General features: G+C 57.9%; 1 protein-coding gene across 1 annotated transcript in view; it reads left to right on the top strand.

The window, feature by feature from the left end:
* Prdm15 (PR/SET domain 15) overlaps positions 1–24,587 on the top strand; it is a 29,033-nt gene extending 4,446 nt beyond the window's left edge. Inside the window, exons 6-23 of the mRNA XM_090349591.1 lie at positions 699–938; positions 2,200–2,329; positions 3,579–3,760; positions 3,984–4,078; positions 4,612–4,699; positions 6,052–6,219; positions 8,079–8,173; positions 10,190–10,321; positions 11,158–11,292; positions 11,631–11,794; positions 12,630–12,709; positions 12,961–13,080; positions 15,351–15,482; positions 18,343–18,426; positions 18,955–19,130; positions 20,768–20,848; positions 21,743–21,952; positions 22,973–24,587. Of these exons, the coding sequence (XP_090205717.1) occupies positions 699–938; positions 2,200–2,329; positions 3,579–3,760; positions 3,984–4,078; positions 4,612–4,699; positions 6,052–6,219; positions 8,079–8,173; positions 10,190–10,321; positions 11,158–11,292; positions 11,631–11,794; positions 12,630–12,709; positions 12,961–13,080; positions 15,351–15,482; positions 18,343–18,426; positions 18,955–19,130; positions 20,768–20,848; positions 21,743–21,952; positions 22,973–23,449 (2,789 nt within the window). The 3' untranslated portion in view covers positions 23,450–24,587. The remainder of the gene's footprint in view (positions 1–698; positions 939–2,199; positions 2,330–3,578; positions 3,761–3,983; positions 4,079–4,611; positions 4,700–6,051; positions 6,220–8,078; positions 8,174–10,189; positions 10,322–11,157; positions 11,293–11,630; positions 11,795–12,629; positions 12,710–12,960; positions 13,081–15,350; positions 15,483–18,342; positions 18,427–18,954; positions 19,131–20,767; positions 20,849–21,742; positions 21,953–22,972) is intronic.
* Positions 24,588–25,568: the final 981 nt, after the last annotated feature.

Genomic DNA, 25,568 nt, shown 5'->3' with positions numbered 1-25,568 from the left:
CTGCTCAGGCTCCCTTCCCGCCCCACTGTCACACCACACCCCATGGGTGGCCCTAAGGTCCCAGCCACTGCCAGCCCCTCTGCTCCGCCTCATCTACCACGCACCTCACCTCTTCTCCCCACCTAGGATGAGACGGTGGTCTCTGAGAGCTTCTTCCTGTGGGACATAAGCAAACATGTTTTGCTTTCATGCAATGTTTTGAGATGTTGCTTATTGCAAGTTAAAATTTTCTTAGTAGGCCTCTATAGATGCTGCCTTTCTAGAAGACATGTTATTGCAGCAACAACGTCTATATACTTATATATATAAATACACATATGCTTAAATAAAACTAAAATGGCTCACGGTTTTGGCGTAAGGAGAAACCCACTTTTTTTGAGGAGCCCTCCCCGGTTTCTTCTGCGTAGGTTTTCCTGTGCTTGTAGTTTTTCCCATCTGCTTTTGGGGCAGGCCTGCCCTGCCTTTATCATTTGAGTTACTTTTAGCAAGTACCAGTTGAAAACCCAGAATCTGAAATCCAGGACCTGAAGTGAAGTGCTCTTGCATTCTAAACTCTAAAATTCATAGCGCTCTGAAATCCCAGGCTCTTCTGGCCTCACTAGTTTCAAATAAGGGACCCTCGGCCTGGAGTTGTTCGGGGCCCTAGAAATGGATTTGTTTTCAAAGCCCGCGCCATCGTCACCACTCTTGCCTTCCAGAGCATCTTGTGGGCCACTTGGAACAAGCCAAAAGCCTTCCGTCAGGCAGCCAGCCGGAGGTGGCTCCTGAGAAGGAGCCTGACACAGCTGGAGGGGAGCCGTCTGCCCTGCCCGAGAGTGCCAGCGTCCAGAGTGTGGGGACCACCAAAGAGCCAAAGAAAAAGCCTCGAAGAGGGAGAAAGCCCAAAGCAGCAAAAACTGAGCAGCCTCTGGCCATTCCTGAGGAAAAGGAGTCTGCAGGTGAGGGGCTGGTGCCAGGGTCTGCCCTGGGCACAGAGAGGTCGGGCCTGCTGCTCCTTGGCAGCCAACACAGAGCTGACCCCCAGCCTGGCTGGGTCTGGCCGAATCCTCTGTTGGGCTTGAAGAGGGAAAGCTCAGTGTGTTCACCCCACAGGCTCCGTGCCCGTCCTGTCCGCCGCTCCCATCTGTACACCTGGCCCTGGGCACGCTGTCTCTGCCCTCTCTGGTTTTCCAGGCTGTCTTCTGTGACCATGGGAAAAGCATGATGGGGTGTGTCCTGGCACAGCCATCCCTCCCCCATACACACAGAGAAATCGTCGCTCCTCTCGTGGCAAACCTTCATCAGAGCTTTCTGGCCTCAGCCTGTGTTGTGCTCATTTGATGTAAATTATCAGACCACTATGTATCTAAAGTGGTTTTTGTTTGGTATGAAGATTGCAGTGATGTTGTAACACCACATGTATTTTTTTGAATCCCAAATCTTAACTTCAATGTGAGTTAAGGAAAGTGTTTTCTTTTGCAGTACTGGGGTTTGAACTTAGGGCCTTGTGCTTAACCACCTGAGCCACACCTGGAGAGGACTTTTGGCTTGGCTTCTGTGTGTTTGCGTGCCGGTGGTGGGGCCTGAACTCAGGGACGTGCTGTTAGAGTTGGCTTTTTTGCTCAGGGCTGGTGTTCTTCTTGAGCCACACTTCCAGATTTGTTTTGTTTTTCCTCATTAGTCGGGGGTAAGAAGTCCTACAGTCTTCTGCTCGGATGGACTTCAAACCTCAATCTTCGGCTCTCAGCCTCCAAGCAGCCAGGATTATAGGCATGAGCCACACGAGCCACCAGCGCTGGCTTGCCTTGGTTTTTGTTTTGTGTTTTTTGAGGAAGGATCTTGTGTTTCTGCCTAGGCCAGCACGAACCATGATCCTCTATTTAATAATTGCCACATCGTTGAGATGACAGACACGTGACACTTGCCAGCTTTTTAGTGGTTGAGATGCAGTCTTGTGACCTTTCTGCCCAGGCTGGCCTCAGTCCTCCGAATCTCTGCCTTACAAGTAGCTAGGATTACAGGTGTGAGCTCTCGTGCCCAGCTTGCTTTGCTTTCTACACAGATAAGGATGTGGTTCTAAACTATGCTAGTCTTTCTCGGCATAAAGTCTGCCAGTTACCCCGTCCAGTGGCCACAGTGCCCGAGGCGGTGTGTTCTGGCGGTGATGTTCTGTTGTGGCCCGTGGCGACTTGGCATGGCCCCCTTCCACCCCCTGCACAGAGCCGGTGGCAGAGACCATCACTGAGGTCTTGCCAGAGGAGCCCGGGAGCGCAGCGCCCGACGAGCGGATCATGGAGCTGGTCTTGGGGAAGCTGACCACCTCCACAAACGACATCGGCTCCGTGCCCAAGTAAGTGCCTCCTCCTAGGGGACAGGGAGCCGCGGGCGGTGGGGATGGGTGCTGAGGGAAGGAAGGCACCTCCCTCTGAGGAATCCTGACTGACTTACCACTCACTGCTAGATTTACATATGCTGCGGGAGCCTCTGGAATGTTCTAGAACTCAGAAGTTTAGTGGGTTGTCCACCATGAAAATTTAAAAAGCTGTCTTTTAAAATGTTGTCTGCCAGAGCCAGGCGCTCATGCCTGTAATCTCAGGAGGCTGAGATCTGAGGATCACGGTTCAAACCCAGCCCAGGCACTAAAGACTGTGAGACTCCTATCTCCTAATCACTAGAAAACTGCAAGTGGTGCTGTGGCTCAGGGGGTAGGGTGGTAGCCTTGAGCTGAAGAGCTCAGGGACATTGCCCAGGCCCAGAGTTCAAACCCCACCACCCACCAAAAGTTGTCTATCTCTAGGACCTCCCATCATCCCAAGCACAAGGTCTGTTCTGCGGCTGGCTGGTGGCTCCGAGCTCTGGCACCTTCTGCCTTGGTCTCTGACTCTGTCTGCCCAGGGTCTCTCTTTTTGTGATGTGTACACAGGGCTCTGAAGCTCATCCCTGTCGAGCTGTCAGAACTTCCTTCCTTTTCCTGGCTGTAGAATACGCCTTTGGTGTGTGTGTGTCCACTCTGCTTATCCATTCGTCTACACACAGCTTAGATTGCTGGCTACCAGGAATAATGTCTATTAAGCAGTCTTACATTGGATTTGTCTAAATCTACTGTTGGGCTCTGTTTCCTTCTTCCTTTTTGTGAACCATATAATATTATATTTAAGTTGTGATTCCTGGGTGAGTTTTTGCCCTGAGTAGGCTAAGGCCACTTCGGAGGGCCGGAATCTGCACTGTGTCTCTGGAAATACCAGAAACAAAGCCTGAAGCACCATCGAAAATGCTGGTACCTCTCCCTCAGGGCTGTCTCTTATCATTTCTGGTGCCTGGACTATTTCCAGTGCTTATCACATCCAAGAGGAGGAAAAGTCGAGTTCAGCTTTTGCATAATTCGGTAGTCCAGACAGAGAGCCCCAGAGAACACAGACAGGGCGCTGAGGCCAGAGCTGAAGTGCAGCCCAAGAGAGGCCCGGAGGAGAGGCCCCCAGGAAAGGCCCCGCACCAGCGAGCATCCCCAAGCCCTGCCTCATGGACTCCTGGGGTGGAAGCTGTCCCTCGGGCCGGCCCAGTGCTGTGCTCTGATGCGTGTCTCTCTGGTCTCTGTGCAGGTTCACGCATCACGGGAGCGGCACCCTGGCCCTCAAGCGGGGCTTGGTTCTGGCCAGCAGACACGGAGCGCGGCGCAGGCTGGCACGGCAGCTGGGGGAGCACAAGCGGGTCCACCAGTGCAGCACCTGCAGCAAGGTGTTCCAGAACAGCAGCAACCTCAGCCGCCACGTGCGCTCACACGGTGGGTGAGCCCTGCCGGCTGGCTTGCCTGCCTGCCAGCCTACCTGCTAGCCTGCCAGCCTGCCTGCCTACCTGCCTGCCTGCCTGCCTGCCTGCCTGCCTGCCCGGCCCTGACCCTGCCCTCCCTGTTGGTCCGGCTGCGGTGGGGCGGAGGGGGCAGGGGGCACCTCTCTGGGTGAAGGCCTGAAGGAGTGAGAGCAGCTTTCTATTGGTTGGTTCCTTAGGTGACAAGCTGTTTAAGTGTGAAGAGTGTGCAAAACTCTTCAGCCGTAAGGAGAGCCTAAAGCAGCACGTTTCCTACAAGCACAGTAGGAATGAGGTGTGTGGAACCTGGGGGTGGGGAAGGAGGCCTCTGTCCTGAGTACACCCAGCAGTCAGCGCATCCGAGCCTCTGAGGGCAGACGTCCCAGCGTGTCCTTTCAGGGGGTCCCTACCTGGCCTGCCCCACCCATGGCGGCTCCTAGCGGCACGTGCATGTTGGCGTGGGCAGTATGGCAGCTCGTGTGAGACTCTGAGCAGTTGATCAACAAGAGTTAAACTGTTTCAAGTCAGGCACCGGTGGCTCACAGCTGTCATCCCCAGAGGCTGAGAGCTGAGGATCACAGTTCAAAGCCAGCCCAGGCAGAAAAGTCCATAAGACTCATGTCGCCACTTAACCAGCGAAAACCAGAAGTTTGGCTCACGTGGTACATGCCAGCAGAAAAGCTAGGCAACATTGTCCAGCCCTAAGTTCAGGCCGCAGTATCGACAACAAGCGAGAAGCAGCATGGCCCAGCCGCCACGGGAGCTGCAGGAGAGCCCCAGGGGCCGAGGTTGCGGGGCCGTCTGGCTGACGTGTGTCTGCTTGGCCAGGTGGACAGCGAGTACCAGTACCGCTGTGGCAGCTGCGGGAAGACCTTCCGCATGGAGAGCGCGCTGGAGTTCCACAACTGCAGGACAGGTGAGGCCGGCTGCACCGCCATGCTCTGTCCAGCCACACCACCAGGCCTCCACGCCGCCCGGCCCCGCTCCAGGCCACAGGACGGAGGCTGCGCGGCCTGAGGAAGCAGAGGATTCTCCTGAGCAGACAGCCCCCTGCACATCTGCTATCCCAGAGCTGCTTGTGGGTCCCACCTCACTTCCTGTGGCATGCTGCTTGCTCTAGGACAGTGTGAGATGGTGGGAAGAAGAGTCAGGCCTGGAGAAGTGACACTGCCCTTGCTTGTTGCTTATCAAGCTTTGTCCTCCATCAGCCTCCCCTCCCCGCGTGCCTGCCGGCACCCTGCAACCACCGTCCCGAGCCCGCCAGTCTCCAAAGGGAAGGAAAGCGGCCTTTCCTGTGTAGCTAGCACACAGATGCTTGCAGCAGGGAGGCCCAGAGACACCCCCGTCCTGTCCCACTGCTGTTCCCTGAGCCCAGAGGCCTTGCATATGGAGTGGGGAGCCCTGCTTCCCTGGCTTGCAGCCATGCTATGCTGTGGAGGCCAACGGCTGTGGCCCACGGTAGCACTGGCGTCACTGTCACCTGCCCGCAGGAGTGCTGAGAGTCACTGTCAACCTTGTGCTTGCCCTCTCCAGGACCCCTAGAACCCCTGTGCATGGCCGGCCCCTCCCTCCATCTGGCAGTGTTTTGACAGCCACAGCTGGCTGGGATGAGGGCCACTGTTAGCTTCTAGTGGGTAGAGGCCAGGGAGGCGGCTGAATGCCACAGGACCCAGGGCAGCACCCCGCAGAGGGGGACCCAGCCCAGGTGTCAGCACCCTGCATCTGCACAGCCGAGCCCTGAAGTGCGCTCAACGCACAGGCGAGAAGCCCGCAGGTGGTGGGCAGATGGGTCTGAGTTGGGTCCAGTCGGTGCCCTGGAGTCCAGAGGCCTAGAAACGAGGCTGCTCCAAGGGGTCGGACCCACGTCACCCTCATCGGTGGCTCTGGAAGGAGCGGCTCCAGAGGCCCAGTGGACCCGAGATGGGCTGTGGGTGCCAGCACAGGGTGGGTGGGAACCAGCTGCCTTCCAGGGAGGACTGGACACAGGCCCAGACTCAGGGATGTGGATTCTTCCAGAAGCTTTGTGGAGTGTGCATTTATGTGCACGGTGTGTGCCGTGCTGAGGGAATGGGGGTACACAGGAAGGTGGAGAACTTGGGGTGTGCTGCCCAGCAGGAGGGGCTGTGAGGGGCTCGCATGGGAGGGAAGGGCAGCTATGACACGCCTGGCCGCGTGCCCGAATTTCCCCCCTCACCGTCCCCCCGCACCTGTGCTAGCCAGCACTGCGTTGGGTTATTCACACCACGTGCGCGCTTGCTCCCTGCACAGACGACAAGACGTTCCGGTGTGAGCTGTGCCTCAGGTTCTTCTCCACCAACAGCAACCTCTCCAAGCACAAGAAGAAGCACGGGGACAAGAAGTTCGCCTGCGAGGTCTGCAGCAAGCTGTTCTACCGCAAGGACGTCATGCTGGACCACCAGCGGCGGCACCTGGAGGGTGAGAGGCGGGGGGGGGAGGAGGGAGGGGGGATCTGGGCAGGCAGCACAGGGTGCTGTGTCACAAGGCGTGGCCCTTAGAAAACGGCTGTGCCACCATCTGCACTGCCTGGCGCTGGGGGCCAGGGTGGGTCTTGGAAATGGCGGGGTCGGGCGCAGGCCATGCCAGGACTGCATAGCACGCAGTCACTCGATGAATTTTAGTTTTAACGTACGGACCAGTACTGTGGCTTGAACTCGGGGCCTGGGCACTGTCCTTGTGCTTTTTTGCTCGAGGCTGACAGGCTACCGCTTGAGCTGCAGCTCCACTTATGGTTCTAAGAATCTCATGAAGCTTTTCTACCCAGGCTGGCTTTGAACTGCTGTCCTCAGATCACGAGGGTGTTGAGTAGCTAGGACAACGGGCATGAGTCACCCGTTTCTGGCTAAAAGCACTTGAAAGAGATACTTTTCATGCCATGAAAAACTATTTCCTGCAAGAGGTAGGGAGGCTGGTGTGGACCCGGGAGTGGAGTAGCTCAGCCCCAGGCAGGCAGAGCACTGTCAGGGAGGCCCCAGTGCCCCCCCCCCATCCTCCATGGGGTCCCAGGGCCCCAGTGATGGAGCTGTGTGGAAGGCCCGGGGACTGCCTAGCCACCCAGAGTTCAAGAGGCCACAGAGACCTGGATGGCGGGGTCCATGCAGTCTGGACACGTGAGGTAGAGCAAGGTGAACTAAGAAGGAGACGGCTGAAGTGGAGGACACGGCCCAAGCTGTGCTCAGGCCCCAGTGTGACTGCAGTCACTGGGCGTGGACAGGAGCCGCCTGGGAGCGGCGTGCTCTTCCAGGAAGCACCTCCCTGGGATCTGATTTTCCACACTGACCTCCTGCCCCTGCCACCAGCCCTCAGCAAGCGGAGCCCACTGCCCTTTTACTAACTTTGGGGGAAAATCACTTCACTGAAATTGTCTCAGCCTTTGAAACACTAGACCAGGATCGCATCTCCTATGCAGACGCTGCACTTTTCTCTTTCCCTGGCCCGGGCTACAGAGACACCCACCACGCTGCCATGGGGTGAGGACGGGTCTGTGCCTATTCCTTGCCTATCGCATGGGGGTGACCCCCCTCCCGCGTCAGGGGTGGGGCAGACCCTGGCATGAAGCACCCAGCACTGTTCACACATCTCCTTCTTGTAAATTGTAGAGATTACTTGTTTCACGTGCGCTGTGTGTGTGTGTGTGTGTGTGTGTGTTGGTCTTGGAGCTTGAACTCTAGGCCCGGGTACTGTCCCGTTTTTTAGTGATTGATTGGAGTCTCACAGACTTCAGTGCCCGTGCTGGGTTTGAACTGTGATCCTCAGATCTCAGCCTCCTGAGTAGCTAGGATGACAGGTGTGAGCTACTGCACCTGGCCTTCACATGCACTTTTATGTTTAAAAAAAAAAATCTCTCTGTGTTGGCTGTACTGACCCCGGATCAGCCTCCTTCTCAGCCTCCTGCGTGCCTGAGAGTTCCCGGGGGGAACTTGGGTCTTTTTTCAAAGGTGAGTGTAGTGGCTTACTCCTGTAATCCCAGCTATTCAGGAAGCAGAGACCGGAGAATTGTGATTTGAAGCCAGCCTGGGCACAAAACCAGTGAGGCCTTATTTCAAAAGCAGAAGTGTGGTGCTCCGTGCCTGTTATCCCAGCCCCTGGGACCAACACGCTCACCAGCCGAGGCCGGCCTGAGCAAGCGGGAGATCCTATCTGCAGAGCAGCTAACGCCAGAGAGGGGGCTCTAGAGGCCCCCACAGGTGGAGAGCAAGTGTGCTGCGCGTCCAGCGGGGCTGGCGGCTGGCGCTGGCCCCTCCCTGTCCTCACTCTTCCTGGGTGTGGGCTTTCAGGAGTACGGCGGGTGAAGAGAGAGGACCTGGAGGCCAGCGGGGAGAGCCTGGTCCGCTATAAGAAGGAACCTTCTGGATGCCCAGTGTGTGGCAAGGTAACACTCCGTGTGGGGATGGGTGTGGAGGGCCCAGATTCCAGCCGGCCGTGCACACTTGTGCGTGCGTGCACACGGGCTTCTCGCAGAGACCTGGGGACTGGCGGCTGTGCTCAGCTCTGCACATCCGTCACATATTGTCCTTGGGTTTCCTTGCCACCTGAGTTGGGTTTCCAGTGAACCTCTTGAGAGAAATTCAGTTTTTCCTCAGCAGCGTCCCCCTTTCTGCCAGCCTGGCTGGGCACTCGGGCTGAGCATCTTTGAACTTTGCCCTTTGGTGGAGGCTGGGAGCCCCGGGCCTGGGGTCCTCACCTGCCAGGGCTGACCACCGCTATGGCCAGCCCCCTCCCCTGTGTGAGGCAACCCCAGCCGTGCGCTCGTGGTCAGCTCCGGAGGCTGGGCATCCAGTGTGCCCTGTGAGCAAAGCCCGCTGCCCGCCCTGCAGGACTGTGGCCCTCAGGCCACGCAGAGGCAGGTGGACAAACATCTGTCTGTCCTGAACACTACTGACACGATGCCCTAAGTGTTCGGATGGCCTTGGCTATCGGCCTGTCCTGGCTTTGCTGCTGTGTATGTCTATACCAGGTTCCTTTCTCTTTTGGGGAGCCAGTACCAGGGCTTGAACTCAGGGTCTCATGCTCTTAACTCGGCTTGCTTGCTGAGGATCATGCTCTAGCCGCTTGATCCCTGCCTCTAGCACAGCTCTTTGCTGGCTAATTGGAGATGAAGTTTCTAAGGCTTCTCTGCTTTTCAGACTGGCTTTGAACTGTAATCCTCTGCATCTCATATTATTGTGTAGCCAAGATTGCAGGGAGCCACCAGCGCCAGGCCACAGAGCCCTATTCTTTCACCACCTGTCCAGACTGAGGTCGACTCACCTCTCACCGTGTGGGTTGCCGGCAGATGCCAGCTGTGCCCATAGAGGGCTAGGTGGCATGGTCCTTGCCGTGTACATGCTGCAGGTTGCCAAGCTCCTGTGGCCTCAGCCGGCACCTCTGCCCGTGGCTCAGGCAGCCTTGGGAGTCCCCGGGCGGAGGGGGGGAGGGGAGAAGATCTAGCTGCCCGTCACACCTCCACACAGTTCATGTGAGCCGCTGGTACCCTAGAGCAACGTCTCATGTCCAGGAACGCCAGGCCAACTCCGGCCAGCCGTGTCAGCACAGGGCAGCGCTGCCAGACTGAAGAAACAGAAATCTGTACTTTTATCTAATACTTGGTGATTTCTTTTCAAACCTCTAAGCAAGCCAAGGCCCTGGGTCAGCAGCTCTAACCTGGAGCTGCGGGCTGGAGCTGGAGGCCAGGATGGGCGGATGCAGAGCTAGGAAGGTGGCTGAGCAGCCAGGCAAGCTCCAGATGCCAGTACCCAAGTCCTGGCCACAGGGCAGGCCATCAGGAGGAATGCCCCCCCCATCAGTGCTCCCAAGCCCTAGAGGAGTCCGTCTGTCTGCCTCGTCCACCACTCTGGGCAGGTGGGCACAGGGGTCTCACCTGAGCCACAGACACAGTGTCTACCCCAGCCCCAAGCCTAGTGCCAGCTGCACAGGTGGCCTCAAGGATGAGGGGGGGATCCCGAGGGAGTCTCCCCTTCCTCTAGCCAGAGGCACAAGGGCGTCAAAGTCGGTGGGAGCAGCCCGCTCAGGCTGCACTTGAGCACGGGCCACCTACATCTGTGTTCAGAAGACTGCTGGTGTTTCTGAGTGGCCCCGGGAGGCTCCACCCCTGAGCAATAAGTGGGCTAAGCATCCTGAGGTGCCGTTCGCACACTGTGACCTGAGCACACGCCAACAGGTTGTCCCAGGCCAGCACTGTGGGTCACTGAGAGGCCGGGGGAAATCACTGTGCTCCTGTGCCTGGTCACGCACACCCTGTGAACCGCAGAGGGCCTCTCCATGTCCAGAGCTTCTCCATGTCTAGTCAAGCGTCTCCAAGTCCAGCCGGGCTTCTTGTCCAGTTGGGCTTCTGTGTGTTCGGCCGGGCCTCTCCGCAGCCCTCTCTGTGCCATTCTCCTGCCCCCAGGTGTTCTCCTGCCGCAGCAACATGAACAAGCACCTGCTCACCCATGGTGACAAGAAGTACACCTGTGAGATCTGCGGGCGCAAGTTCTTCCGGGTGGACGTGCTCAGGGACCACATCCACGTCCACTTCAAGGTGCGTGTCCCCCCTCCCTGCTTCCCCAGGCAGCACTGGGGCCCACAGCTCCTGAGCCACGTCGGCCTCAGCTGCGTGGTCCTGATGGTGCTGCAGCCACAGAAATGTGCCTCCTAGATCTGGAATGCAGCGTGGCATCTCAGGCAGGTTCCACACTGGCGTGGGCTTCCCCTGCCTTCCTGTTGGGTCCCCAAGGGTAGAGGTGGAGCATGCCAGAGGCCCATTTTTAGAGAACTAAGCTGTCTGCCAGGGCCGCCCTCCTGACCCCAGCTCCACACCATCACCTTGAGTGAACCCCGGGGGCCCAGGCTTGCCGACCACCGCCACACCCTGAAGTAGTTGTCAGCATGGCCGTGGTTGACCTCTCCAAGGAAGCTTTTATGTCTGCAGCTGCTTAGCACATGTGGTGCAGCTTGGACCAACCAAAAAAAAAAAAAAAATGAGATTCCCAGCCCTTCCTGGGCAGAGCCCAGCTCTGCCTCTCCTGCCTTTGGGACAGTGGGAGCCAGGAGGAGTTGGGAGTGACGGGTGACAGGTGAAGGGCAGGAGAGGGATGAGGCAGCCTGCCCTGACAGGTGGGGTTTTGCTGAGCAGGCAGGAGGGAGATCAGGGCAGATTGGGAGGTGTGGCAATGGTCTCCAGACCCCTCACCATCCCCAGAAACAGCCAGAGTGACTTGTCTGCCCAGGTGATGGGCCGCCCTGTGGAGTGGGGTGGAGTGGAGGGAGGGCAGGGCTGCCCTGTGGAGTGGGGTGGAGTGGAGGGAGGGCAGGGCTGCCCTGTGGAGTGGGGTGGAGGGCCGGGCCAGGCCGGGCTGAGGCCATGACCCCCCACAGGACATCGCCCTGATGGACGAGCACCAGCGGGAGGAGTTCATCGGCAAGATCGGGATCTCCTCCGAGGAGAACGACGACCACTCGGACGAGAGCGCGGACTCGGAGCCCCACAAGTACAGCTGCAAGCGCTGCCAGGTGCGCCGCCCGCCCGCCTGCCCTCTGCGCTGCCCGTGCCTGGAAGGGCGCTGTGACCCGGCTGTGCCCTCCACACCGGGCTGTCCGTGTCACCTGGGCGTGGGGATGGGAGCTGCTCACCAGCCTCCTGTCACCAGGCACGCGCGTGGAGCAGGGTTGGGCTGGGCTGTCCCTGAGAGAGGGCTGCCCACTGGGCCTCCCCTCGTTTCTGGGCGTCCCCGAGGGTGTGGCTTCCCGGGAGCCCCTTGCCCGCCATGGGCGTCGCGTTCTCCTGGGCAGGCACTGGTTTGGCGCCGAGGCGCAGTGGGGGTCATGGTCGCCGCCCCCCCTGCCCGCAGCTCACCTTCGGCCGTGGGAAGGAGTACCTGAAGCACATCATGGAGGTGCACAAGGAGAAGGGCCACGGCTGTAGCATCTGCCACCGGCGCTTCGCACTCAAGGCCACCTACCACGCCCACATGGTCATCCACCGCGAAAACCTGCCTGACCCCAACGTGCAGAAGTGAGGCCCGGCACGGGGCGGGGGGGGGGGGGAGCAGGGGGAGGCGGTGAGGCCTGGCGTGGGGGGAGGGTGGTGAGGGTGGGCCCAGAAGGCGAGGGGGGAGTGGTGAAGCCTGGCATGGGAGGAGGGTGGTGAGGGTGGGCACAGGAAGGTGGGGGGCGGGGGGAGGCGGTGAGGCCTGGTGTGGGGGGAGGGTGGTGAGGGCAGGCACAGGAAGGTGGCGGGCAGGGGGCAGCAAGGCCTGGCATGTGGGGAGGGTGGGAAGGGCGGACACGGGGTAAGGGGAGGGGCGGTGTGGGGAGAGGAGCAGTGTACAGAGGTGGTGCTTGGCCCATCCAAGGACCCTCCCCACATAGGGCCTCGGGACGCCTGGCTTGTTCCTCCTGACAGCCTCCTTCCAGGCCTCACCCCTCACCCTCTCACATGGCAAAGCTCTCTGCCCGTGTGAGGGACCCCAGGTACCCTTTGCCCACAGGGTCTGGTGTCAGTAGAGCTAGCTCCAGTGTCGTGTGGGAGCCAGCCAGCGAGGTTTGCTTTAGAGGCTGTGAGCCAGCACACGGACCAGGGCTCAGACACCAGAGCCAAGCATTGCATCCTCCAGGCTGGCTTCTGGGGGCGTCTCCTCCAGGGTCCTCGGGCCTGCCGCTCTGTGTCTGTCCTGGCCTCTGACAAGGACACAGGTTGAATCGTGGCCGTGGATGGCCTCGTTTGACTTTGGTCACCCCTGGAAATGTCTTCCCTGGAGGCAGTGGGGCTGCGGCCTCCAGGGAGGATTGGGGAGCACAGGAGAGTCCGGTGCCGAGGCTGCTGGACTGGGGCTTGTCTCTGCCTGCAGGTACATTCACCCCTGCGAGATCTGCGGGCGCATTTTCAACAGCATCGGGAACCTGGAGCGCCACAAGCTCATCCACACAGGTAGCGGGTGGGATTTGACCATGTGGAGCTGGCGGGCACTGCAGGAGGGGCCACCGGGCCGCCCTTTCCTCCTGCCTCTCTCCCGCCCCTCCCCATGCAGTGCCCAGGTCTGTGACACTCAGGTCCTCAAGGGCCTTCTCGTGCCGGCACCCAGGGGAGCCCCGAGGACGCCGTGAAGCCGTGACGGCCTCAGCCCTGGCCTCCTTGCCCTCCACCGACCATAGCTTTGCAGTGTGGCTGTTGGCTTGCAGGTGTGAAGAGCCACGCTTGTGAGCAGTGCGGGAAGTCCTTCGCCAGAAAGGACATGCTGAAGGAGCACATGCGCGTGCACGACAACATCCGAGAGTACTTGTGCGCAGAGTGCGGGAAAGGTGGGTGCCGGGAGGGGTGGGTGCCGGGGAAGGCAGGTGCCAGGGAGGGGCGGGTGCCAGGAAAGGTGGGTGCCAGGAGGGCGGGTGCCGGGAGGGTGGGTGCCAGGGAAGGCAGGTGCTGGGGAAGGGCGGGTGCCAGGAAAGGTGGGTGCTGAGAAAGGTCAGTGCGGGGAGGGCGGGTGCCGGCCCTACTTAGGGTCCGGCCATCAGAGCCACAGAGTCACGGAGCAGCTGTGTTGTGGGCCCTGCTGCTGACAAGTGGCTGCATGTGCCACTTGCCTCCTACAAGGAGGTGGCAGCAGGCATCGGCAGATGCCCACGTGGCGGGTGGCAGGGAGACCCACAGACCTAGGTGGCAGGAAGGAGAGAAGGCCTGAGCACAGAACTCAGGAAGATTCTAGCAGAAACACAAGGTGGTCCAAAAGATAGGACCGCACAACAACCCTCAAGGCACCGGCAACTCCTCCCAAAGGAGACAGAGCCTGCGTGGAAGAGCACAGGGGCCAGGTCCCCCAGGGCACTGCTGCAGGGTGGAGGCCTTGGCCACTCTGGTCCATCGCAGTAACATGAGACAAAGAAATACTGTTCTGACCCTCTAGCAAGTCACCCCACGTCCGTGACAAGAGGATAACCCCAGCACAAGTTAATGTGTGGGTGCGAGTGTGTGTGTGCCTGTGCACACGCGCTAGTACTGGGGCTTGAACTCTTCGCTGGTCCTGAGGCTTGAATCGGGCCCTAGGCACTCTTTCTGAGCTTTTGTGCTCAAGGCTAGTGCTCTTCCATTTGAGCCATAGATCGCCTTCCTTTTGTGGATAATTGGAGAGTCTCAGATCTCAGCCTCCCGAGTAGCTAGGATTACAGACACCCGGCCCTGAGTGCTTTCTGTGCTCAAGGTTAGCACTCTGCCACGTGAGTCACGGCACTCCTCTCAGCGTTCTGTGGTTAACTGGAGTTAAAAGTCGTGGATTTTCCTCCTCAGGCTGGCTTCAGACAGGGGTCCTAAGAGCTCAGCCTCCTGAGCTGCAGGATCGGCAGGCCCGAGCCCTGGCCCCCGGCCCTGCAGAATGAGTCGTGTTTGAAGGAGCAAATGAGACCCACAAATGGAATCCAGCTGTTAAAAATCAGTGTGAATGGGGCGGGGGGAGAAGGGGATCCTGCACCAATGCCCTCAGCAGGAGTGACACCTCCCGGCAGCACTGTCACACGTGGCACTGTCAACACTGTGGCCCTCACAGGCTGAGTGAGGACATTCTGTGAGGCAGGGCCAGAGCCCAGCCACCTGCAGGTCACCTAACGAGCCAGCTGCAGCGTGGCCTTTCTAACCCAGTCTCTCGCCACCTGCATGTGTGACTTTTTAAATCAAAAGATTAAGGGTCATTTCCCAAGGTCAAGGCTCCTCCAGAGTTGGCAAAGGTGCCCTCGAACCCACTTCCTTATGGAGCAGCCCCCGGCTCCTGCTGTGGAAGGCTACCTGCCCCTGGTTAGGATTCTGGAACTGCAGCTAGCTGCATCAGCGCTCTGTGCATGGAGCGGGGGTGACATGAGGAGGTGGAGGAGCAGATCAGGCCATTTGCCAGCTGACAGTGGGCCATGTACAGACGCAGCTGCCCTCCTTTGCCAGCTGCCCTCCTTTGCCGGCTGCCCCTGGGCGGGCAGGGCCCCTGGGTCTTATTCTCCAGGAGCCAGCAGTGCCGGCCGAGTGCCTCCAGCAGTCAGGGTTATCTGCTTTGTGCTGTGGGCACCGGGGGAGAGCTGAGCCCCTGCAGTTACCCCTGGGGCCTCCCACGTGGCCGGCTAAGACTCTTGGCTGCCGCCGACTTTACTCTTGCACGCAGGCATTCTTTCCCCATTGGCCTGCGTTTGAGAGGCTGGGGCTTACTTTGCCTTCTTCAGGTTGTCAGTGTTAAGTTACCAAAGGGTCTTGAGCTGGTGGCTCACACCTGTAATCCTCGCTGCACACGAGGCTGAGACTCAGGACTGCGGTTTGAAGCCAGCCTAGACGGAAAGTCCATGAGATGTTACCTCTAGTGAACCGGCAAAAAGGCAAAAGTGGACTTGTGGCTCAAGTGATAAGAGAACCCAGGCCCTGAGTTCAAGCCCCACAACTGACCAACACAAAAGCTTCACCAGCCCTGAACACCATGCAGTTCCTGCTCAGAGTCACTCTGCGGCCTCCCGGGAGGGCGGCCGTGGTCTGGGGTGGTGACTTCAGAGCGTGGCCCCGCAGGCCTCGAGGGCCCTGGCATGCGCTGACCTGCCCCCGTCCCCAGGCATGAAGACCAAGCATGCGCTCCGCCACCACATGAAGCTGCACAAGGGCATCAAGGAGTACGAGTGCAAGGAGTGCCACCGCAAGTTCGCGCAGAAGGTCAACATGCTCAAGCACTACAAGCGACACACGGGTGCGTGCTCTGGCCCCCGCTGCCGCCAAGCCAGCCTCGCAGGGAGCCATCCACAGGGCTCTCTTCCAGCGGCCCCAGGCTCCCCGGGCTCGGCTGTCTTGTTCCTCGCACTTCCTTCCACGTGCAGCCCTGCGGGGTTTGAGATGTGTCTAGACCCCATGCCTTTACTCTCCCCGCTGGACCTGGAAGCACTGATCACTTCTCGGGGCCCCAGAAGTTCAGACATCCAATCCCCCAGCGCGTGCGCTCTCTCCACACCCTGCCCGCCACTTGCTGCGCTGTGGTCTCCGGGAAGAGCCATTGCAGTTGGGCGAGGTGATACCTCATTGTGGGTTTTCTCTATATGTGCCTGTGGGTACCGGGGCTTGGATGCAGGGCCTGAGTGCTGCCCATTATCTTTACATCAAGGCGAGAGCTCTGCCACTTGACTGACACCTCACGTCTGGCTTTTGCTGGTTAACTGGAGCTAAGAGTCTCATAGGCGTTCCTTGCAGCCTGGTATTAAACCATGGTCCTCAGATCTCACCTTCTGCACAGCTGGGATTACAGGGTGTGAACTGTCACCAGCCCCTCCTGGTGGTTTTGAAGTTCCCTGCTGGCCAAGAACACTAAGCGTTTCTCCATACACTGAGTCTGTTGTCCTTCATCTGTCCGTTGAGTTCCTCCAGGTTCTGGAAGTTACTCTTTACCAGAAGGCAGAGGCGGCTGTTCTCCAGCCAGCCTCTTCACTCACACTGCTTGCTCCGCAGCTCTCACATCTTAGTTTGATGCCACACCATTTCTCTTAGGATTCCCTTGTGTCTTGTGCTTTGAATCATACCCAAAGCCACTACCTGAACTAACATCTGGAAGTGTTTCCTGTTTCTTGCCCTTTGAGTGGACTTTTGTGCAGAGTAGAGGCGGGTGTCGGTTCCAGGCTCCTGCAAGTGACTCCAGAGTCCCCGCACATGTTTGGGGCAGATGCGTTGGGAACTGGATGGCTTTTGATGTGTGTGTTTACTTCTTGGATCTCTGCTCTGTAACACTGGCCTGTGTGTCTGTTTTTATGCCAAGGCCAGTGTGTTGGGTCGTATGACTGTAGGTCTTGGAGTCGAGTGGGGTTGAGGTCGCCAGCTGTGTTCCTAAAGCTCAGGATTGTTTGGCTCTGCTGAGTCTTTTAGGTTTGTTTTTCTTAGTTCTGTGAGAAGGTCATGGGTACAGCATGTCGGTGACATGGCTGTTTGGAGGTGGTTGTTTCTAGACAGGGTCTCTCTATATAGCCCAGGCTAGCCTGAAGCACGTTCTGCAGCTGAGTGTGACCTCTCACTCCCCGTTCTCTTGCTTCTGTCTGCTGTGTGCGGGGATTATCAGTGAGTACCACCTCATTTGGCTAGTATGGATTTTTACCAATATTAGTCTTCAGGTTCTTGAATGTAAGTCGCTTTTCTGTTTCTTTATGTGGCGATTGTTTCTTTCACCAGGGTTTTGCACTTTTCATTACAAAGGTCTTTTCACTTTGGTTATATTTATTTCTAGATGTTTAATGGTTGTCATGATTTGTTTCTCAGAAAATTAGTTGTTGGTGTTTAAATTCTTCTATGTTGGCTTTTATTTTATTTTTTGTGATTCGTTACCATTTCTTTTATTGTAATTAATAGAAGGGTTATATGATATTTGCCAGATAGATGGTGCATTAATTCCTATACATTGATACCCTTTCACATGTCTTGGTCCCCATTTCCCTCCCCCCACCCCACCCCTCATCATGTTGCCTTTTATATCCTGCAACTTTACCAGGTTTTTCAGTATTAAGAGTCTTTAGCTTTTCCTTCGATATAGAAACATGTTGTCCGTCCTGGATAATTTGGTTTCCCCTTCTTCTTTGTATGTTTAATGGCAATACTCTACTGAAAAGGAATAGTGAGAGGGCTCTTTTGTTTTCCAGATCTTGATAGAAGTGCCCTCAGCTTTTGTGCTGTTCACTCTGTGTAACCTTTACTATGTTGGTGTGTGATTCTTCCATACCTAATTTCTTAAGGTTTTTTTTTTTTTTTTTTTTTTTGAAGGGATGTTGACCTTTGTTAAATGCTTCTTTTGTTGTTGTGGTGGTCCTGTGGCTTGAACTCAGGACCTGGGCGCTGTCCTGCGCTTTTCTGCTCAAGGCTAGTGCTCTGCCACTTTGAGCCACAGCTCCACTCCCGATTTTCTGTTGGTTCATTGGGCTGGCTTCAAACTACGATCCTCAGACCTCAGCCTCCTGAGTGGCTAGGATTACAGGGGTGAGCCACCAGTGCCCCGCTTCAATGTTTTCCCTGTGTCTGTTGAGATGAACATGTGATTTTCCTCCTCTGTGCTGTTGATGGGACATGTTAATGTCATTGATTTGCATACCTTGAACTACCCTTTCTTTTTCTTTATAAGCCCAACTTGGCCATGTTGAAATGATATTTTTGATGTGTTGTTGATAGTCAAAATAATTTTTTTCAAGCATTTTGTGATCCTGGTAGTTCTGCTATCTCCATCAAAGCATATTTATGTTCTCTTTGCATTTGGTCTTGGCTTATTATTTATTATTTTGTACCATCGTATGTGTGCAGTGGGTGTCTGTCTACAGTAGGTGTTGATAAATTAATGCTCCCAAAGAAATTGTTGTTCTCCCTTGTATGTTTTACTCCACATCTGTGTTTTCAAACAAGCCTTCCTACTTACTCCTCCTTATTTTTAAGATATGAAATGTCACCACAGAGGAGTAAATTTTAGGCCTAGGTTTTCCAGCTAAGTTTGGGGTGGACTTCGTTTACATCTTCTGGTCATTTACAGCTCCTGCGTGAGCAGTGGGGTCAAAACACTTGAAGCGCTGAGATTAAGCCTTTCTCTGCAGGGATCAAAGACTTCATGTGTGAGCTGTGTGGGAAGACGTTCAGCGAGCGCAACACGATGGAGACCCACAAGCTCATCCACACAGGTGGGCAAGTCACGTGCAGAGGGAAGAGCCACTGCGCCCAATGCAGCGCCGCCTTGGCTTCATGTGGTCACACCCACCACCACTTTTGGGTGTCCATTCATTTGGATGTTTTTGTGGGTCCTGGGGCTTGAACTCTGGGCCAGGGCGCTGTCCCTGAGCTCTTCAGCTCAAGGCTACCACCCTACCCCTGGAGCCACAGCACCACTTCCCGTTTTCTAGTGATTAATTGGAGATAAGAGTCTCACGGTCTTTTGTGCCTGGGCTGGCTTTGAGCTGTGATCCTCAGATCTCAGCCTCCCGAGTAGCTGGGATTGCAGGTGTGTCCACCGCGCCCGGCTTGGGTGTCCATATTGGCCTGGTGATAAGACTCTGCAAGGCAGGCAGGCCCTTGCTCGGGTAGTTGCTGGCGGTCGGGGGCTCTCCCAGGAGGGGCAGAAGCTGAGACGGCGGCCTGTGGGGGGGCTGGGGACCAAGGTGGTCCCGGTGACTCCTGCTTCTCCCCCCCACCCCGCATGCATGTGTGCGCAGTGGGCAAGCAGTGGACGTGCTCCGTGTGCGACAAGAAGTACGTCACCGAGTACATGCTGCAGAAGCACATGCAGCTCACCCACGACAAGGTGGAGGCGCAGAGCTGCCAGCTGTGTGGTACCAAGGTGTCCACCCGGGCCTCCATGAGCAGACACATGCGGCGCAAGCACCCTGAGGCAAGCTGCCCGCCCCCCTGCCTGCTGCACACTCTCCCCCACCCCCTCTACCTGCCCCCACCCCGAGGCCAGCCTGCCCTCCTGCCTGCTGCGCCCTCTCTCCCGCCCCCTCTACCTGCCCCCACCCCGAGGCCAGCCTACCCTCCTGCCTGCTGCGCCCTCTCCCCCCCCCTCCACCTGCCCCCACCCCGAGGCCAGCCTGCCCTCCTGCCTGCTGCGCCCTCCCCCTCCACCCGCCCCCCACCCCTGCTGCCGCTGTGCCCACCCTACCCTGGGGTCCTGGGGTGCCTGTCTTGCTCGAGGTGCGCTGGCGAGTTCCCTGAGGCAGGACTCCTCCCATCCCTCTGGTTGTTCTCAGCCACAAAGAGACACTCGGTGTGGACGGGAGAGTATAAAGAACGGCCGTGAGTTGTAGTCTCCCTGCAGCGCCCACTGAGTGCCAACACAGCCTTGCCCCATTCCCCACAAAGTGACTAATACACAAAGCAGAGTCCCCACGGGGCACTGGGGGACCCCACTGGGACCCAGAGGAGGAGCGGATACAGGCTGGGAGCATGGTTGTCCCGAAAGCACCCTCTAAAAGAAAGACACAGCGTGGTGTGTGCCAAGGAAGAAATGCAGTAAATACTCCCAGGTCCCTGAAGCAGAGGCTTTGTCATTTTGGTTTCTTGTAAGGAATCCTGGGCAAATCACTGTATGTGACCCAATGCGTTAGGCTGGAAAAAATAGCAAAGTCTGGCCGAAGACAGCCTTCGCCGTCGTTAGCTGAAGTCACATGCGCACGCTGTGGAGAGTTCACAGAGCAAACAGGCACGAGGGAGGACGGGGAGGGCTCACAGGGCCCCACACAAGCCGTGGTGTGGCAGAGCCCCTGGCTTCCTGCTGCCTCACCTGGCTTCAAAGCCTTTCAGGCGGGCCTTTAATGCCAGCTTTGTCTCTGACATCCACTGCACTCAAGATGAGCGTGTGCCTGTACTGGTACTGGGCTTGAACTTGGGTGCTGTCCGAGATATTTTACTCAAGGTTGGCAGTCAACCACTTGAACTGCAGCTCCACTCCAGTGTCTTGGTGGTTAACTGGAGATGAAAGTGTCAAGGGAGCCGGGCGCGGTGGCTCACACCTGTAATCTAGCTACTCAGGAGGCTGAGATCTAAGGATCAAGCTTCAAAGCTGTCTAGGCATGAAAGTCCAGGAGACTCTTATCTCCAATTAACTATTAGAAGTGGGACTGGGGCTCAGAGGTAGGGCCTGGGACAGCACCCAGGCCTAGATTTCAAGCCCCATGGACTGGCTGGGACTGCGGCATGAGTGCCAGCGCCTGGGTGCAGTGTTGGCTTTCCACCGCTGGCTCCCCTTCCTGCCACTTCTCCCCCAGACTTGCACTCTGTTGTCTTACCTATGACAACAAGTTGTCAGAGTAATAAGGGATGAGCAAAATCAGGCTGGGGGGGGATTGTGGGTCACCCTGTAACACGAGCTGGAATGAGACCCACCCGGCCAGTCCCAGCATCTGCCACGCTGTGCCGGTGAGGAGGGCAGTGCCCGGTGGCCCGGGCAGTGCATTGGGTCCCTACGTGTGCGGCAAGCGGCCACCGGGGGGCGCAGCGTCCCCACTTGCTGCCCTGCGCCCTGTGCAGGTCCTGGCTGTGCGGATTGACGACCTGGAACACCTGCCAGAGACCTCCACCATTGACGCCTCCTCCATCGGCATCGTCCAGGTGAGTGAGCGAGCGGGGGACTGACCGCAGGCCTGCGGGGCGGGCCCTCAGCACGCAGGCGGCCCCAAGGCTTGTCTAGTCCTTTGCCTTCTAGGACCTTTCTGCCCAGGGTCTGTGTTCAGGTGCTTGTGCTAATACAACTTTCTTTGTGGAATGTGGTGCTTTGAGAAAGCAGTGTCTGTTGAACTAAGGAAGTACCAGATAACCTAAAGTTTGAAAGGAAGTTTCAGTCAATTCCTTTTAATGATTTTGTTGGGTCACAAGGCAGTATGTCATGTTGTGGAGTCCTCAGAAGCAGTCCCACTGTTGGGAAGTGGTGCTTGCAGGCCAGCATGGCATAAGGTGTTAGGTTGTGCAGAAGGACCAGGTAGAAGGCCTACTCCCTCCCAGACTCCCATGAACCATCTGTGCCCCGACGTGTCACAGCGTGGTGCAGTGGTGGGGAGGGGGGCTTGCCATGACAGAATCCCACCAGATGCTGGTGGGCCCCTGCCCCAGGTGGGTCCGGCACCGTGCCTGCTGCCTCTGAAGACCTGATCCCAGCTCACCTTGCCCTGGGTCCTGAGGCACACGTGGGCTGCCATGGCCTTGCTTCACTGTCCCTCCACCCAGAGTGTCACTGTTTGTGTGGCTGTGTGATTAAACCTGTCTGAATACAAGATGGTTTGCATTGGCTCCGCCTGGCGGAGCAGAGCTGAACTGGAGAGCAGGATCTTGCCTTGAGGCTAGCAGGCAGTGGCTTTCCAACTTAGCTCTGAAAGATACTTGCAGCTGAGCCCAGGTGTAGCCACCAGCTTCCTGTGGCAGCCCCCGCCCCTCGCTGTATGTCCGAGGGAGTGAGGAGCAACCCCTCCCCACCCAGACGGTCAGTAGCTGAACCCGATCCCCCCACAGCCTGAGCTGGGCCTGGAGCAGGAGGAGCTGGCGGAAGGGAAGCATGGAAAGACGGCCAAGCGCAGCCACAAGCGGAAGCGGAAGCCAGAGGAGGAGGTGGGGACCCCGGTGCCCGAGGAGGCCGCCTTCGGGGAGTACACGGAGAAGGAACCTGAGTTCACGAGTGGCGTGGGTGACGAGACCAGCTCGGCTGTGCAGAGCATTCAGCAGGTGAGGTGGTTTCTCCACTGCGGTGCCGGCGCGGAGTGCGTGCGGCCTTCCCCGCCACTGTCCCCACCAGCGTCCACACGGCCTCCTCTTCCTATGCCCGGTGCTTCCACGCACTGCCCACTGGCCAGACGGCTCATGTCATGGTTAGTAGTGTGTGAACGGGAGCTCTTGGTGGGCAGCTCAGGGCTTGGGAGATTGGCTGGCCAGAGAGCGTTCAGTGCAGGACCACAGCCCTAGGCCACCGCTGCCAGTGAGCGGACCTGCCCGCCGAGACCCCTCACGGAGGCGGAGGGCAGGGGCGGAGGCAGCCGCCCGCTTGCTCCAGCCTGCTCCTCTGCCTTGCTTTCCTCTTCAAGGCTCCCAATCTGCGTGGAGCTGGAACCCAGTTGCAGACATGCCTGCTCTGCTCATTTAGCACAGCGTATGCTGCTCCCCCTCCCCTAACGGCCCTCATCCCCAACCTCACGGAGCCTGGCACGGAGCCTGGCACAGACTAGGGTTCCCAACGGGCAGTGGCCGCCGTTCCCAGCCACACAGTTGGGGTCAGATTTCCACTTTCCCCTGGCAAGGCGTGGTGGAGGAGGAGCGGAGGAGAGGCCGCTCCTGCTTTCCGTGGCTGGCGCCTGCCTTGTCCAGCCTAGGAGCTTCCGGTGCTGGTGGCTCTGCTGGGCCAGCTCACCAGGCCACCGGCAGTGTGTATCAAGCCAGTGCTGGGGCTTGAACTCGGGGCCAGGCACTGGATCCAAGCTTTTTCACTCAAGACTGCACTCTAGCACTTGCGCTCCACTTGTGGCTTTTTGGTGGTTAAGTGGAGATAAGAGCTTCGCAGACTTTGCTGCCCGGGCTGGCTTTGAACCGCGATCCTCCGCGGTTAGGATTACAGGGGTGAGCCTCTGGCGCCCCACTACATTTCCCCTTGTCCCCAGGCGCCTGCACCCCCGGCCCCCGGCCCCGGGAAGCCCCTGCTCTTTCCCGTGTGCAGAACCAGTTCACATCTCACACTGCCTGTGGCTCTTGCAGGTGGTGGTGACCCTGGGGGACCCCAACGTGACTGCCCCGCCCAGCTCTGTCGGCCTGACTAACATCACTGTCACACCTGTCACCGCTGCGCCTGGGACTCAGTTTACCAGCCTTCAGCCAGTGGCTGTGGGGCCCCTCACCAACCCCGAGCGCCAGCTCCAGCTGGACAACTCCATCCTGACCGTGACCTTCGACACGGTCAGCGGCTCTGCCATGCTGCACAACCGGGGGAGCGACGTGCAGCTCCACCCGCAGCCCGAGGCCCCCGGCGGGCAGCCGGTGGCCCACTTCATCAACCTCACCACCCTGGTGAACTCCATCACGCCGCTGGGGAGCCAGCTCAGCGAGCAGCCCCCGCTCACCTGGCGGGCGGTGCCCCAGGCCGAGGCCCTGCAGCCCCCGCGGCCCCCCGCCGCCCCGCAGCAGGCCTCGCAGCCCCAGGTGCAGCCCGAGCAGGCGCAGATGTTCAGCTACTGAGTCCTTGAGCCCGAGGACCGCGAGGATTTGTGTGCTGGGGGCCAGACAGGAGGAGGGCGCCGTGCCGGGCCAGTGGGCTGGCCAGGCTCTGCAGGCGGCCCTGCCGGCGCCGGCCCCGTGCTGCTGGAGAGGCCGGGCTGCCGGGTGTTTGCTGGGAGCCGGGTGGGGCTCCACGCACCACGAGCCTTAGCCAGGTAGTGCAACCCCGCTCCGCACTCAGGTCTCACTGCCACGGGGCTTGGGGAGAAGGAGGACCCTAGAGCCCAGGGGTTCGTTGGTTTTCTTTTCAGCTCAGTTGCTCTAAAACCCAGGCCTTGGGTGTGGTCACAGTGAACCACAGTGCTCCCCGCGCCTGGCGTTTCCACCAAGCACGCCGCTAGAACTTAGTTTGCAGTCCCTTTAAAGTCCGAGTTCATGGAGCCAGGTGTCAGAGCTGGGGACAGAGGCCCCATGTGGAATGTGCCATCCCTGGGCCTCAAGGTCACTGCGAGCAGGTGGGGTGACGCCAGCTCGGCCACCACGGCATCTCGGTGTAGCCATCAGCCAGCTCACAGTACAGGGTGGTTTTTTTATGTTGCTTTTTATTTTATTCCGGCAGATCGTATGTATTTCAGACCCTCTTGTGGCCGATATTGTTGTGCTTTATTTTATGTTAACATGGAGTCGTTTACACTGTAGACCCCTCAGTCAGCTTGGCACCCACTGGGGGTGCAGAGGCGTGCAGTGGGTGAGGTGCTGGCGAGGGCGGGGCGGGGGGGGCCTCTGCAGGGCCGTCTCAGGATTCTGCCATCCAGTGTGTTTATTGTGGCGGAAGTTCAGCCCAGCCCTCCCCCCTCCCCTCCCCTGCACCCCTCCCCAGCAGTGGAAGAGCAGGGAAGGGAGATGCGCTTTTCTTCTGTGTACACCCCGGGGGTGTGTGTGTGTGCATGCATGTGTGCGTGCATGCACTTCCTGACAGCTGGAAGGGACCTGCGGCCATCCACCAGAGGCCCGGCTGTCCCATGCAGTGTCACCTTGAGTTGGTAAAGAGACACGGGGAAAGATGTGGTTTGCTTTTCCTCCCCTGTGTAATGCTACCCGGCATGAACACACTTTCCCTCGGCTTTAGTTACTCTTCTCCCCAGAGGTGATGCTGACGGGGGGGGGGGGGGGGGGGGGGGGGAGCCGCCCTGCAGAGACACTGGGTAAAGTCCTGTGAGCCTGGGATGGCCAGCGGCCGAGAATGGCTGGCTTCATTCCAAATAGCAGGCTCGTGAGGCCGGCGAGAGCTGATGAGCAGGGCCCACCCTGTGCAAACAGGGCGGTCCTGGTCCTGCTCTGCAGCCACAGGACCCAGAGCTCAGTCTGCCCCTCTGTGTCTGCAGGCCAGTTCCACCTCTCGGTGGGATGCAGAGTGCGAGATCAGTTGACTTTAATTTATGATGATTATTTTATGTTATTTATGTATATAATTAACTGCTTTATAAGCAGTATCTTCATCAAGTGAACTTGGGCTAGAGGTGAATTCTTTTCTAAAGTGCTGTCTTCGTTCCCCAAATACCAGGAATCCAGCAGAGAGATCCAAGCCCCTAAGTGTTTTCTAAAACCAGTGACCGTGTCTGCACATTTGCAGAATCTCGAGGCCACGTGACCTAGCAGAGAATCCCCCGGGCCTCGACCCCATGGTTACACGTCCGACAGCCTCTGTCTTTTATTCCTCTTCCTTATGCAATAAAGGCTTTCAAATGTTACATTTTTATTTTTTAAAAGATCTGTTTTGTGCCTCCACTCCATAAGACAGCATTTATGTATTTAAAGGAGTTCTTTTAGGTGGCACGGCCCCACGTATGGCCATTATTTGTTGAAATACACAGAGGTGTCCACTTCTTGGCGTAATAAGTGAAAACGCAAATAAAAGCCAACTTTTCCCAAGGTTTCTGTAGACGTGGTTTTCCTACGGCCATTGAGGCGGGGCAGGACTATGCTTTGCATATGGAAACACCGCCAGGAGCCTGGCAGTGCATGTTCTGCAGAGATCCATTGTTATGGTGGAATAAAGTCTTGTAAGTCTTTAGCTTATCCGAGATGCGCATCCAGGAAGGTAGAGTGAGTGGGCGCCAGTAGCTCGCGCCTGCTGACC

This window comes from Megascapheus bottae, chromosome 1, assembly GCF_031878675.1.
Source record: "Megascapheus bottae isolate mThoBot1 chromosome 1, mThoBot2.hap1, whole genome shotgun sequence".
Taxonomy (NCBI): domain Eukaryota; kingdom Metazoa; phylum Chordata; class Mammalia; order Rodentia; family Geomyidae; genus Megascapheus; species Megascapheus bottae.
The sequence above is the reverse complement of the archived record's forward strand: the minus strand, read 5'-3'. Positions and strand labels throughout refer to the sequence as shown.